We start from the raw sequence: 14,724 nt of genomic DNA, 5'->3' as shown, positions 1-14,724 counted from the left end.
CAAAATAGCAAGATCATTGCACGCTGGGACTTTTAGTCTCAGTGAGCTGCACCCCTCTATTAAGGATAAGGATAAATAGGCTTGAAAGGACTTGATTTGTATCGCTAAATGTGGGGAACTGGATTTCACCGCACACCCCCCCCCCCATGAAAATCTATTTCCATTGATAACAACAGAAATTGACCCCAGAGAGGCGAAGGGAGAGAAACGCTGCCTGACAACTTCCAGCGGTTCGATTATGGATATTTACTTTGTCTGTTTGGGCACTTGGTGTTTCAAGGGTTATAAAGCTTTAACTTTGGGCTTCTCAGAGACTTCTGTCATTGAATAATTAGCCTCCGACCCTCCCTGTGTCCTACAGCTGTGAAAATTTGAACTGATAAAAATAAAAAGTGCTTAAAAATAAACATTGATAATACCCCTCAAAATGATAAACTAGACCCGTCGGATTCTGCCCAGCCTGGAGATAAGGCCGGGTTGCAATCTACTCCCCTCCGAGCCCTCTGGATTCAGAAGCCCTTGAGTTTTCATTGGCCCTTTGCCTCCTGGTCATAGAAGTCAATTGGCTCCAAACTTCAGGTCAAAGTTTCTTTACAACCCCTGAGCACACACTCCCACCCTCCCCCGGCCCCAGCATTTAATCGCCTGCTCTCCTGGACAAGTAGCATTTGCCGTTAGATCTAAAGGCCATTTCATCAGCCATTTATCTCACCCCTGGCACCCAGCTGTGTTTGCTGCCCTGTCCTGCTGGCCGGCACTGGCTCAGTGTGTCCCTGGGCTCCCCCAGCTGCATCCACTTGGTATCTCTCGTCTACTCAGGCTGCCAACCCTCTGGGGCAGGGCCCGTCTCTCCACTCTGTGTCTGTGCAGTGCCTGGGGCCCTGGCCCACAATCAATCACAATCTGAGTGGCTGTGGGGAGACGGCAATCGTTGGCCATCAGAGTCCCATGGGATCTACCGTCTCTGTGCAGCCTGGGCAGGGCCGTGGCCTGTATGAGAGGGTGTCTCTGAATGACCTGCCATCCCCAGGAACCTGCCTGGCTCTCCCGGACACAGCCCCGGTGCCTTGGACCCCACCCATGGAATAGCACGGAGACCCTGCAAGAAAGACACCTCTGTCCTGCCCTGCCCTGCCAGGCGGTCGGCATCAGGGCCAGCCCGTGCTAATGAGCGGCTGGAGCTAAGGCCACTATTGCTATTGACCGGCACCCCCTGGAGGCCCCAGCTGAGATCAGGCCCCGGGGGCGGGTGCAGCACAGACAGGAGAGAGCCAGGCCCTGCGCCAAAGCGCTGGGGGGAGGGGCAGTGCCTTGCCAAGTCCCCCAGCAGCTAAAGGCAATGAAATCTCCTGCGACCCCGTCCCCGTGACTGCCCCCAGCTCCCACGACTCCAGCGGGATCCAAAGGCTCCCAGCACCTCACCGAGCTGCTCAGCACCGCGCAGAGTGCCGTCCCTTATTTCTAGTCCCCCTTTCCCCCCGCCCAGGCTGGCTACGCTCACCCTTCGCCTTCAGCTTCTGTGAGTATTACACAACCCTGCCCTGCCGAGGGCTGCGTGTTCGTTCGCCGGCACTTCGCACGGATCCCGCCCTGCCACGCAATAGAACAAGGAGCATCTTTCTTCCAAAGAGGCTGCCACTGAAGTTGTTCATGAATATTTCATTCCAGGATAGCGCCTGATGGGCTTTTATTTGGAGGCCGAGCCATCTCTAATATTCCCCTTAGCTCCTCAGTCCCAGTCCTGCAAAACGCAGCACTTCCCCGCCCGCAAACCTGCTTGGTGACCGAGCCTTTCTCCTGCAGGAAAGAACCACCATGCGAACAGGGCAGGCCAAGCTCAGCCCTGGTGCAAGAGGACCCAGCTCCAGGGAAGTCCAAGATGCGGCCCATGCCTGCAGCAGATGTGACTGGCTGAGGGTGCTCTGTATGGGGACGGTGCAGCCTGCCGTGGGGAGCGGGGATTGTCTGATACCAAGGAAGCAAAGGGAACAATGCAAACAGCTGGCCCTTATCTAGCCCTCTTCATCCACTGAGCTCAAAGCAGGACAGCAGCATGATCCCCTCTCTTCATGTGGGGAAACTGAGGCAAAAGGAAACTTCCAGGTGGCCTCTGCTGTGCTTCCAGAATCTGATCCCCACCCTCATTTCTGTAAATAGAAACCCCGATCTTTTCCCATCCTCTCCACCCAACAGCAGCAGGTCCTCACAGCCTTGCCTGTGTCTCTGAGCCTCTTCCCTTTACAAGGGACACCCCTCATTTCAGACCCAAAATTCCCTTTAGAGCGCAGGGCTACCACACCCCCTTTACTGCAGTAACTAGGGGTGTAGGAACTGCCAGAGTGGGTCAGACCAGGGGGACGTTTACTCTGTGGTATCCTGTCTGGTCCTGGCCAGCGCTGGAGGGTACATCAGTGCCGGGAACATCACTCTCTTGTTAGACGGAGATCGTCCGCCCCGTTGCCTGTCTCTGAACCCTTCCATTTCCGTTCAGCCCTTTCGAGATGGGGTGCCCAGAACCAGGCACAGGATGCCAGGTGCAGGCCCCGCGCTGAGCTATACACTTACATTACAGTTGTTCCCAGTATCATTCTTCTGGCCCATTCTTTATACATCGTGCTTGCTGCCCTTTGCAGCTGGGCGGCGAGCCGAGGCCTTCACAGAGCTGCCCACACTGGTGCCCGGGGCCCTGAGCCAAGTGGTCTATGCAGACTGTGCGAACAGTTCAAATGATCCTGCCCAAAGTGCATTCACTTCCATCTGTCAACTTCGAATTTCATCTGCCATCCGGCTAACTGGGTTCGGCCCCCTGAGCTTCCTCCGTCTGCTCTGTCTTCATCCCCCCAAAGAATTCTGTGTCGTCTGCAAATGCTGCCACCCAAATGCCACTGGACTGGCTCCTGCCCAGCTGTTTGCAGATAACCCTTCCGTTTGCCGGGGAGGGATGCCAGGGAGCCTTGGCCTACAGGGGCATCGGTATGGCTTAGACACAAGGCACGAGGGACGATGTCCGCTCACCCCAGTGAGCTCAGGGGCTAGCGCGGCTGAGGGCAGAGCGCTGGCCCTGTCAAAGCAGCTCAGCACCCACATCTGGAGGCAGATTGTCAGAGGAGCTCAGCACACTGCATGACCAGGGGGTGCTGAGCTCGTGGGAAGGCTGGGAACCAGCTGGGGGTGCCGCGCATGTGAGAACCTGGCCCCAAGCTCGCTGGAAACTGTGCCTCAGAGGCCCAATCTGCCCTGGCCCACTCTCTGCTCAGCCCCCTGAGGTCAATGGAGGAAAATCGCAATGGCCGCAAGCTCTGTCCTGCACAAAGCCTTGCTCTGGGTTTATTGACCTTTAGGACAAAGAAGAGCCTGAAAGAGACACCACCAAAATCAAAACTCCCCTCTTTAAAAGAAAATCTCCTGACTGGTCTGACTGGTAACCCCTTCGGTCTTGACCAGACAGACCCTTAGGCCTGGGGAGGGTTTCACACCCTGGGGCAGTCTCAGTGACTTCAGTTAGATTGCAGTCACAAGTAACATTACTCACACAAGTCAGTATTCGCAGGGCTGGGCCTTAGAGGGCAAAATCTGAAAGCAAGTTAAAAGCTGATTGACTTCTCTGTGCTCATGATCATTGTTCATTTCAATTGGATGATGCCTGAAAAGGGAAAACTTGGCCTTGCCAATTCCCACCATTTTCGTCACAAGTCTTGTGATATTTGGTGTTTGTTTCAAAGTTTCTAGCATTTCCTGGTTGCAGGGAAAAACTCGAAAATGTAACCCAGGTGTCCCCTAATGGCTCAGACACCAGCTGACAACAAACCCCACAGCTTGGGGTGTTGTTTTTTTAATTTCGTGATTTGAAGTCAGTTTCATGGTTTTGGGGGTTCTGCCTCATGATGTCTGAACACTTGGGGTGTGCAACCCTGGGGGGCTTCAATTATTTTTTCTAGTAAGTTTCACTTGTTGGTTCTGATGCACTAGTCCAGTTAGGCTCTGGTTACGTTTGTCTCCAGGATGCTACAGAAGAGTCAAATCCAAAAATATTTTGTATATTTTGAAATTAAAAGGAATTCGCCAAAACACTGCTAGTCACACTACACTCTGTACCCCCTCAACCCTCCCCACTTAAGAAAACCTACATCTCGAGTCTCATTCCCTGCTGCATTCCTCCAGTTTTATGCCAGCGTAACTCCACTGATTTCATAACGCTGGAGTAAGGCAGAGGTGGGTCAGGTACTTTGGAGTGAAATGAAATTGACCGAGCCCCGTTAAGAAAGGGCTCCACACCTAAGACCCATAATTATCTATGAAAGACAAGAACCACCGATTAAACCCTGAAGACTTGGGGATTCAGAGCTGAACACATGAGTAGCTGATTCATTCTGGGATGATTACAGATGCTCAAATATCCAGAATCTATCACTGGGCTCTAAGGCTCGGCTTCAGCCGCCAGCACTGAGAGATGAGACTCCTTCAGCCCCACTGTCTGGTGAGCAGAACGCCCTCTGCTAGCTGCTGCCCCCGGAGCGAGGTGACTCGGCCGCAGAGTGTTGCTTCCCATGTAATAAAAAGCGGAGCACAGACTATCTGGGGTTGTGCTGACCACAGATTATAGTGCTCAGTGTCTGCCCTGCGAAATTCACTCATAAATCTCCATGTGCACCCTGATCTGTGCACAAGACAATACACACCCAGCCAGCTGCACACTTCCTGTGCCTTCAGATTCCTGCCGTGAAACTGTCACTAGCTTTCCCAAGGAGCCTCCTGCAAGATGCGTGTGTGTCACGGCTGCCTGTGTAAAATGGTGATCACATGCACCAGCGCCATTTGCACCTGGGTTTGCTTTGCACGGAGAAAGTGGTGCATGCGCAGATGGCCATGTCACTGTGTGATCAGAGGCACCTGTGAGGTCCTGAGTTAAGGGACTGGCCACAGGGTAAGACATTGGATTAGCACATTGATCCTGCTTCTTCTCGGGGCCAGTCTCAGTGGGATGAGCAGCTGTCACTCACAGCCAAAAGGGTTGCTGCTTTAGTCCAGTGTTTTTGGAGCTAACAGCGCCAGGTTTGATCCTTGCCTAAGGGTAGGTCTACTCTGCAATAAAACACCCATGGCTGGCCCAGGTCAGCTGACTCCGGCTCAGGCGGAAGGTCTATAAAACCGCAGCTTAAACGTTCTGGCTCGGGCTGGGCCCAGGCTCTGAGATCCCACGAGGGAGGAGGGTCCCAGAGCCCGGGCTCCAGTCCGAGCCTAAACATCTACACTGCAATTAGCCCTGTGAGCTGGAGTCAGCTGTGTGTGCGTGTGTTTTATTGCAGTGTAGACACCATACATGGCTAGGCTGTGATTCATTACATAATGAGTGCTGCAAAACTATCGGCTTTAGAAGATCCAACCTGCTCCCAACCCTCTGAGCCCCTAATGCCCGGAATCCCCACTGTGCTCCTCGTGGTTAAACAACAGTCTCCCAAACTGAGCTCAATAACCACACAGCAATGTGTGCTCTATCCGTGTAGTGCCATTCACACGCACAGCATCTCCCAGCGCCTGGCAATAAAGATGAGTCTGAAAGTAAAACTCTGGAGTCCCTGGATCTGGGGTGTTTGGAATCCAGAGCTCTCTCTGCACAGCAGTCTGGGATCTCTAGCACCCCTAGAGCGCTGGGGTCCCGAATCCCTGGACAGTGGGCTGGACTGCATTTCCTGCTGCGCTGGTAGCTTACCGCTGCAGACACTCGGGATAGCGCAGTCCCAGGGCAGTGCACTAAAATCCACTGCAACACCATAAAAATCATAATGATAACTAATAAGCGGAAGCTGAATCTCTCTGCCCAGGTATTTCCATAGCCCTCCGCAACGCAGCATGAGAGCGCCCGGGAATACGCACCAACCAGCTATCTCAAGAGGATGGTGCTTTCCTCTCAAGAGGCAAATTCCCACATGACGGGCAGGGAGGAAGCCCTGCAGTGGGAATGCAGTTTAAATAAGAGACAGATCAGCAACCCCTGAGCTGGGGTTTGTCAGAGGAAATTAAACTTAAATATCAAAGAGCAGGTTTGGTTTGGTTCTGGTTTGGTTTTTTGCGTGTTACAAGCTAGAACAATTCACCTGCAGCCTCCTCTGGGCAGGAGCTTTGGGGGACAAGGTGTCACGGAGACATGCCCAGAGAGCCAGAGGATTGGAGGGGCTTGTCCTGTGACAGGCCACCCCCTCGCTCCCAGACCCCATTCTGGGGTCCAAGGGCCTTGCCTTTCCAGCTCTTACTCCCAGCCACATCCCTTGCCTGTGCATGATGTCACAGACTTCCATGGGGCAGTGTGGGGCAGGGCTGTGGGCACAGGCTGCGGGAAGAGGCCTGCGAGGTCAGATCCTGCAAGGTGCTGGTATCTGCTGGACCCCAAGTGGAGTGTGCTGAGCACTCGGCATGATCAGGTCTCTGTGTGACGACTCTGGGGGCAGCTGCGGCTCTCCCCAGCGGGCTGAGCGCTAGACCTGGGATGCCCACGCTCCGTTTCCTCCCAATTAGCGGAGGGAGGAGGCTCCTCCTGGCTCGGGGTCTCAGCCCCTCAGCCTTCTCCTTGCTACACGTCTGTAACAAGGCAGGAGGGGTGAGTGGCGAGGTGTCCCCAGGCCCTGCCTGACCGTCTCCTCAGCCCCACGTGCCTGGTTCAATTAGAAACGTTCCAGCCCAGTCCCGGTAGCCCCGGGCCCCCCACTCAGTGTTTTCAGCCGGACGGGGAGGAGCTGCTCAGGCTGCGTGAGCAGGGCTGGGGTCTGCTGGGGTCTCTCTGCATTCGTATCTGCCCCTTCATCCCTCTCGCCACCAGAGATCCCAGCGCCCTTTGCGTCCAGGCCAAATGCCACCGGGGATCATTACGCTGGGTCTCCCTAGCTGCCCCCGCAGCCGGGGTGCTGGGACAATGTGTAGAGTGGGGGCCTGCGAGCCATTGAACCAAACTGTAAACCCTGCATGTGATGGGAACCACTTCAAGCCCCCAGCACCCCTCGCTCCAGCACCTCTGCCTGCAGCTTGACACTGTCCTGAGGGTCTGCGCCTTCACCACCTGCCCAGGGCTTTTTAAAGGGGTTTCACCGATTGTCACCCTTATCCAACATGGCCGCCATCTCCCATGACTGTCACAAGGGCTGAAGCCACAAGCTGCCCAAAGGGAAGAGCTAGGAAGGGGGCAGGGGAATGTGGAGGTGCCTGCAATGGGGCTGCGGGGGCAGCATGGAGGGCACAGTGATAGGGAGCAGGAAACTCTGAGGAGGCAGAGAAGTGTGGGGGGCAGGAGGAAGACTGAGGGGGCCGAGGAATGTGGGGGGCAGGATGCAGGCTGAGGGGGCAGGGGAATGCGGGGGGCAGGAGGCAGGCTGAGGGGGGCAGGGGAATGCGGGGGGCAGGAGGCAGGCTGAGGGGGGCAGGGGAATGCGGGGGGCAGGAGGCAGGCTGAGGGGGGCAGGGGAATGCGGGGGGCAGGAGGCAGGCTGAGGGGGTAGGGGATGTGGCATAGCAGAAAGGGACAATGTGACGTCAGGGGAATGGAGGGCAGGGGGTCAGGGGGTTTTGGGGGGCTGAAGTCCCCATGAATTTTAGCGCGTGTTTATAATGGGGTGTTGCCTGTGTGCTTTGCTGAGTCGGGACTATAATGCATAACCGGGAGCCCCAGCTTATGGGCTTGATCCTGCACTCTCCTAGTCAATGGGGGGAGGGTTCCACCTGCATGGAGCAACATCAGCCCTGAGGGCTCAACATGGGGCTTTTGCAGAGAAGGGACCAAGCCAAAAACAACGTGGATCAGCCTCTGGGTTTAGCCGCTGAGCCCAGCCCAGCCCATTGGGTGGCTGGGGGAGCTCAGGGACTCTGGGTGCTCAAGTGCTGAGCCAAGCACCCAAACACAGGGCTGGGCCAATCACTGGTGAGAAGCAGGCTGCTCAGCGGTGTCTCAGGGCCACAGACAGCCTGGCTCAGAAACGTGCCAGGAATATCTCCAGCTGCCTTCCCCCGCTGCAAAGTGCAAGGTGGGCAGAATCCGGCCTGCTAGAGCCACAGGAAATCAATGGCTCCACGGCCCCCCGGCCCCCTCCTTCCCCAGGATCAGGCGATTTACAATGGATTCCAAACATGTCATCAGTAATTAGCAGCACTTTGCTCCAAAGGAACTTTCTTTCTTTCTAATGTGGGCTGGTGTCCAACAGATGCTATCGCAGGGAATCCAGGGGAATGATCTGGGTAATTAGGAGTGTCACAGCGTGGTTCCCATTGCAACAGAGAGCTCTCCCTTGGAGAGAGAAGTCCTCGCCCATCCACCCTGGGTAAGAATTCCCGCTCTCCCTCGGCCCCCGCAGCTGAGCACATCACAGACAGGCCCAAGTCTGGCCGCACAGCACAGGGGGAGGCAGATCAGTGGGAAAACCTGATTTCACGGGGGTGGGGGTGGTGCTGACAGGTTAAAAAACTTGCCCAAGGTCAGAAAACAAGTGGGAATAGGATCCAAGAGTCCTTATTCCCCACTGCAACCACTGGTGGTGATCACTGGAACCCAGGAGTCCTGACACCCAGGCCACGCCCCTGACCACTGGACTGCCCTGCCCGCTGCTCTGAGACCTGGGTATTACAGTTCAAAAGGAATGCAGCCACGTAGACAAATCATGAGCCCACCTAGGTATGGGAATAAAACCCAGGAGTCCTGACTCCCTCTCCCCTTCTCACTCATTCTCTCACACACCATTATAATTGGGGCTGGAGTGGGAGGGGGGATCCCATTCTGGATATATGGGGCTAGGGGCCTCCAACACTGACCCCCAACTTCTGTTCCCATTTAGGAGATTTTGCCTCTTTTTAGATAGGAAAACTAATTACTGCGAATTTTCCTTTGAAAGTGTCTTAGTCACATTTTCCATTCAAGTGCTCGTCCCAGTGATCGTTTAGCCAGCACTGTTCACCCCCCGAGCACTTGCGCCCCTGTGAGTTGCCTTGGATAAGTACGGTAACAGCTAGATTGGGTTCGCAATTAGTAAGCAGGGCCTGGAGACTGGCATGTCCCAACTCCCGTTATCAACAGCTACAAGGCGATTGCGCTGGATTGCAGAGACACACGAATGGGTTTTATTTTCTCTGTTCATCTGTGAGTGCCTGGCCTTGCAAGTACAACCACCAAGCTCGGCCCCACTTCAGGAGCAGAGATGGACCCGCACATTTCACTTTAAGCACGTGCTGAACCCCATGACTCCCCTGGGCCGTACGCACGTACCTTGCTGCTGTCCTGCCTCCAGCCAGAGCGCTCGGGGTCGTCCCGCACCCAGCAGCCAGCCTCACCCTGCGGGGCCGGGAAGTTCTAGCAGCTAGAAGGGGCTTCCCTCAAGTAAACCAGCATCAGCAGAATCCAGCCCTCCACCATTTCGAGACCTCTGCAGCTGGTTACGTGAGTGCAGGAAACAACAAGAGTTCAGGAGCTGGATCCAAAGCTCCCTGCAGTCAGGCAAGAGCCTCCTGCGTGTTCAGCGGCCTGTGGATCAGGCTCTAACAGAGCGGGAGAAAGAGGTCTGGGGCCAGGTGCAGGGCTGACTCTGGCCTTCATCCCGTGCCCCCGGAGTTCAGGGGAGTTTTCCCATTGATTTCAGTGGGAGCCGCCGAGGGCCCATAGGGAGCAGAAGTTAATCCTGAGGGAGGAAATGTCTAACTACCGACAAGGGTTGGGTTCTTCCAGCAAAGCTGAAGGGAGTTCAGTGGCTGAAGCCCCTGGGATGTTGATGCCTGTCTCTGGTCGGCCTTTCTGAAACCCCCACCCTGTAGCTTTATGGATGATCCTGCAGTCCCGACTGCATCCTGACGCATCGGCTAACAGGCAGATGCAGCCGAGAGGGGCACATCAGGGATGTGTAAGAACAATAAAACTTTGAATAGGAAAAAAGCCATTTCTATTACTCCCAACTTATTATTATTATTCACATAATGCAGCAACCCCACAAGTAGACGTCTCTCATTTAACGATTTCCCACCCTGCCCCAGGACCCCGGCTGCCCAATTGCAGTGCTGAAGTCGGTGCTGGCTAGCTGTGCTTTTAACAGGGGGAATTTTCCGGTAAGAACGTGGGTGAAAACACAGGTAACATTGGCCAGATCCTGTCCCCACTGCAGTCAGCGGCCAACCTCGCCCGAGCTGATGGGGGTAGGAATACATCCTACCTGTCAGACGGCACGTGAGCGTGCTAAGCACAGTGGCTCCAAACCACCCAAGCAGATGATTAACGTTAATTACATGACTCAAGGCATTGGCTTCAACAGGACAACTCACATGCTTCCAGTTAGGCACCTGCTAAGTGCCTTGGTGGGCTGGGGCCAGCATGCTCGGCACCTTGCACATCTGAGCCCAGACACGGGAACCCAAGTTTGGGCCGAGCATCGCTGTGTTCTGCTAACAGAGGAAAAGTATCTGACAAGAGGGGCTGTCTGAAGGGAGCACAGGGAGGGACCACGGCCCAGTGAACAGGGCAGCAAGTGCTGAGGTCTCATCCTGGCTCTGAGTGTTCAATGACCTTGTCAAGTGACTGCCCTCTCTCTGCCTCTGTTTCCCTTCTTGTCCTGTGTCTGCCTTGTCCATTCAGACTGTGAGTTCCTTGGAGTGGGTGGTGCAGGGCACACAGAATCAGGCCCACATTTAGCAAATGATAATGGGAACTACAGGGAAAAGACTAGAGGAGAAAGCCTGCTCCCTGGATGGAAGTTGGTCGATATGTAAAGCCCCAGAGCACATCGCGAAGGGGAGGGTGTGACTCTCAGATTTCCCTCGCCTACAAATGAATCACTGAGACTCATCCTTAATGATGGTGGCACGACTGCTCCACTACAATAGCGGGTGACACCGACGAAAATTAAGCTCAGGTGACATTTAAGGTGTGACAGGAAAGTCATTATTAAAGCTGATGATCTGTGCATTAAATCACAGACAGTTTTCTTTGGAAGGGAGGGATTCTAGTGACGGTGGAGAGGAAGGTAGATTTCAGTGCATAAAATAGCCTTTGACATTTCTATGAGGTCTGCAGGGCATTCTAAGTGGGATCTCAAGGAGCCTTACAAATTGGGGACACCACCAGTGTGCAGCCACCTCTGGGGTGGAGCGTGGCAGCTTGGCAGAACACTGATAGTGGCTGAGGGCAGAGGACATTTTGCCAGGTGCTGGAGTAAACCCCTGTGAAGAATATTTCAGTGTTAGGGTGGCAGGAGGGAATGAATAAGCCTTAGCATTGTGAAGGGAATTTAACCCTGGTAAAAGGTGCTGGATTGGCAGCCCTGGAGACTGATAAAATCTGTGTATGCACAGAGCTGGTGCCGCATGGGCTGGCACACACTGCCCCTGCTGATGGGATGCTGCCCATGAGATAAGGAGGGACCATTCTGATCATCCAGGCTGATGTCTGAGTAACACAGGCCGGAGACCCTCACCCAGGCCTTCCTGCACCCAGCCCACAACCCCTGTCTGGATTTAAGTTCCACTTTCCATGGTCCCGCCGATCCTTTGGCCTCCTGGGACAGCAAATCCAGGAGTCAATACAACAATCTATAATGTAGCAGCAAGAAGAAGAAATAACCTTTCGTGCCACTTTTCCTCCTTGGCTGCCAAGCTCTTGACAAAGCAGGGTTCTATTACCCCCATTGTACAGATGGGGAGGTAGAGGCTGTAATTGCCCAGTGCCTCTGCTGCTTTACAGAAGGCAGTGGGCTCCAGTGGCTAGTGCACTGATAGCCGGCAGGTGAGGTTGGTTCTAGTCCCAGCTCTGGCAGTGTGACCTTGGGCAAATGGCCGTGCCTGTTTCTCATCCTATCCTTTGTCTCTTTAGTGTGGGGCAGGGTCTGTCTCTCACTCTGTCCGCAGCGCCTCTACCATGGGGCGCGATCTCAGCTGGGACCCGGGGGTGCTACCGTCAGGTGAATGAATAAATATTCTAACAAAGGAGGCCAGACCAGAGGATCCCGGCCTTCCCCTCTGGCCTGAGCAGCGCTGGCTCTGTACATCAGCGGGCAGCTGTGGTTTGGGTGAAGTGAACATCCCTCTGCCGGGAGCTACCGGAGACCCACCAAACTCATCGCACCCCACAGGTGAGCCTTGTGAAAGGCAGCTGCTCATGCGCAATGGCCAATTGAATAAGCAGTGGGGTGCAACCGTTCGCTGTAAAAAGGCCCCAGATCCCGCAGCCCCTCTATCCCTGGCAATTTCCCTGGGGTGGGAGGCGGGAGGGCCCCAGCACAGGGTGTGTCCGAGCTGGTGAACATCCAAGCGCCCGCTGCGCCCCGGGGCGCGGAGCCAGGCTCGGGGCAGCCAGCCCGGGAGAGGCTTGCGGGAGGGAAGCGGAGCACAAGTTTCTCTCCTCGCACCCGAGGCCTCAGCCGGGACGATGGCCGCAGCCCTTCCTCCGAAACCGGCCCGTCGAGCCAGGCAGGGAGCTCGGGATCCGCCGGCCCAGGGGGACAGACAGCGGGACCAGACGGACAATCAGACACCGCGCGGCCCCGAGGCAGGCGCAAGACGGGTCCCGCAAGCACCAGATCGGCTGGCCGCTTTGTCCAGCGGCCGTCGGGCAGGAGCCCTCGGGCGGTGCCCGCAGTCACCCGCTCCGGGGGCTGGGAGCGGGGCCAGGGCTCCCTTCGCGGACTCTTGCCCTCCATACAACGCCCCAGCATCCCGCATGCACCCGCACCCCCAGGGGCGAAGGGGCTGGGCTGGGGGGCGAACCCAGGGAGAGACAAGCTGGCCGAAGGGACTCGCCGCTCTCTGAAACCCACTGACCGTGAGAGCATGGCCAAGCCCAGCCTGTCTCCTCCCCAGCCAGGAGACGTGAGGGACCCCCTGCCCTGAGACCCCACTGCAGCCCTGGGACCCCTTCCCCCCCACACCAGCCCCGGGACCCCCGCCCTGAGACCCCACTGCAGCCTTGGGACCCCTTCCCCCCCCACACCAGCCCCAGGACCCCTGCCCCGAGACCCCACTGCAACCCCAGGACCCCCGCCTGGAGACCCCTTCCCTCCCTCCCCCCATACCAACCCCCCCGGGACCCTTCTCGCCCGGCTCTTCCAACAGAAACTTTGTTGGGGGGTGGGGAGGGAAGACTCGGTCTAAAAATAAATTCTCCAGCGCAACTTCCAGCTCCCTGGGCTGGGCTCGGCCCCAGCTCAGCCACGGGAGCCTGGAGCCCCGCAAGCCACGCGGCCCCCCCAGGCAGGAGCCGGGCCCACCGCTCGGGGCGCTGGGCTGCCCCTGCCCCGTGGCGGCTTGCTCCGCCCGCGCCCAGGGAGGGAGGTTGGGGGGCCCCTGCCCCGCCCCGCCCCGGGGGCCGCGGCGCCCCGCACCCACCTGCCCGTTCTTGCACAGATCCGCCCACATGCTGGTGCCGTCCCCGCCGCGCATCAGCACGTGGTAGGTGAAGAAGTAGGTGCCCGGGACGCTGCACGTGAACTTGCCCGTGGCCGCCTCGTAGCTGTGGCCCAGGTTGGTCACCACGTCGTCGAACTTGAGGATCTCGTAGCCCTCGTGCGGGTTCTTGAGCCCGGCGTAGAAGGCCACCCGGGGCGCGGTGCTGTACGTGGCCGTGCTGAAGGCGCCGCTGCCCCCCGCCGGCCCGGGCGGCCCCGGCGGCCCCGGCTGGCCGCGCTCGCCCCTCTCCCCGGGCGGGCCCACGGCCCCCGGCGGGCCCGGCTCCCCCGCCTTGCCCGGCCGGCCCGGCTTGCCCTGCGGCCCCTGCACCAGCGTGGAGGGCGGCGGGGGCCCGCCGGCGGGCTCGGGCTCGGGCTCCGGGCGGGCGCTGGCGGTGGCGGCCGCCCGGCCCGGGTAGGGGTCGCAGACCATGCGGCAGGTGCCCAGCATCTCGTAGCGCCCGCCCGCGCCCGCCGAGCTCACCAGCGCCGGGATGAGGATCACCAGCGCCAGCAGCATCACCACGCCGAGCGCGGCGGCCAGCAAAGTTTTCCTCCCCACGCTCAGCCGCGGCCGCCCCGGCGGGGGAATGGTGCCCGGTGGCGGGGCCGCCGGGCGGGCCGGCGGGCCGGGGGGTCCCCGGGGCTGGTGACCGCGGCGCGGTGCCCCCAGCCCGGGACGGGAAAGGAGCGAAGGCGGAGCGGCCGGCTGCTCGTCTCCTCCCGCCGCCTGTCTGCCGGCTGGAGCTGCGGGAGGCTGGTCCCTGCCCATCGATCCCCCCCGCCGGAGCGCGGCGGGGCTGGCGCCCGGCTCCGGCAAGGAGCGGCGGGGCGGGCGGGGGCGCGGGGCAGGGAACGGCTGGCCGAGGGGCGGCGGATTGGTGGCGCCCCTGGGTGGAGCGCCTCGGTTTTCGCCACCAGCGGTTCCTGCCGATACCTGCGGGGGGGGGGCAGAGCGGGATGGCCGGCCCTGCCCCGCCCCCCGCCCCCCGCCCCCCGGCTGGAAAGTTGGCCGGGGAGAAGTCGCCTTCGCCGCTTTGTGAGCTGCTCTGGGTCTGTCCAGGGAGCTCCGGGTGTCCCTAGGACTCGGGGGTCTGGGTCTCCTGGGGGCCCCTGCCTGGCGGGGGGACCCGGGTCTCCTGGGGGCTGCTGTCTCCCTGGGGGGGGGGTCCGGGTCTCCTGGGGGCTGCTGTCTCCCTGGGGGGGGGGGGTCCGGGTCTCCTGGGGGCTGCTGTCTCCCTGGGGGGGGGGGTCCGGGTCTCCTGGGGGCTGTTGTCTCCCTGGGGGGGGGTCCGGGTCTCCTGGGGGCTGCTGTCTCCCTGGGGGG

The 14,724-nt window shown here is 58.3% G+C and overlaps 1 protein-coding gene across 1 annotated transcript in view; it reads right to left on the bottom strand.

Annotated features, from left to right (window-relative positions):
- The window catches only part of C1QL1 (complement C1q like 1), a 63,926-nt gene extending 49,706 nt beyond the window's left edge, over positions 1 to 14,220 (bottom strand). Inside the window, exon 1 of the mRNA XM_037886998.2 lies at positions 13,339 to 14,220. Coding sequence (XP_037742926.2) covers positions 13,339 to 14,169 — 831 coding nt within the window. The 5' untranslated portion in view covers positions 14,170 to 14,220. The remainder of the gene's footprint in view (positions 1 to 13,338) is intronic.
- Positions 14,221 to 14,724: the final 504 nt, after the last annotated feature.

This window comes from Chelonia mydas, chromosome 27 (genome assembly GCF_015237465.2).
Source record: "Chelonia mydas isolate rCheMyd1 chromosome 27, rCheMyd1.pri.v2, whole genome shotgun sequence".
Taxonomy (NCBI): domain Eukaryota; kingdom Metazoa; phylum Chordata; order Testudines; family Cheloniidae; genus Chelonia; species Chelonia mydas.
Note: the sequence above shows the minus strand (reverse complement) of the source record. Positions and strands in the feature narration are given on the sequence as shown.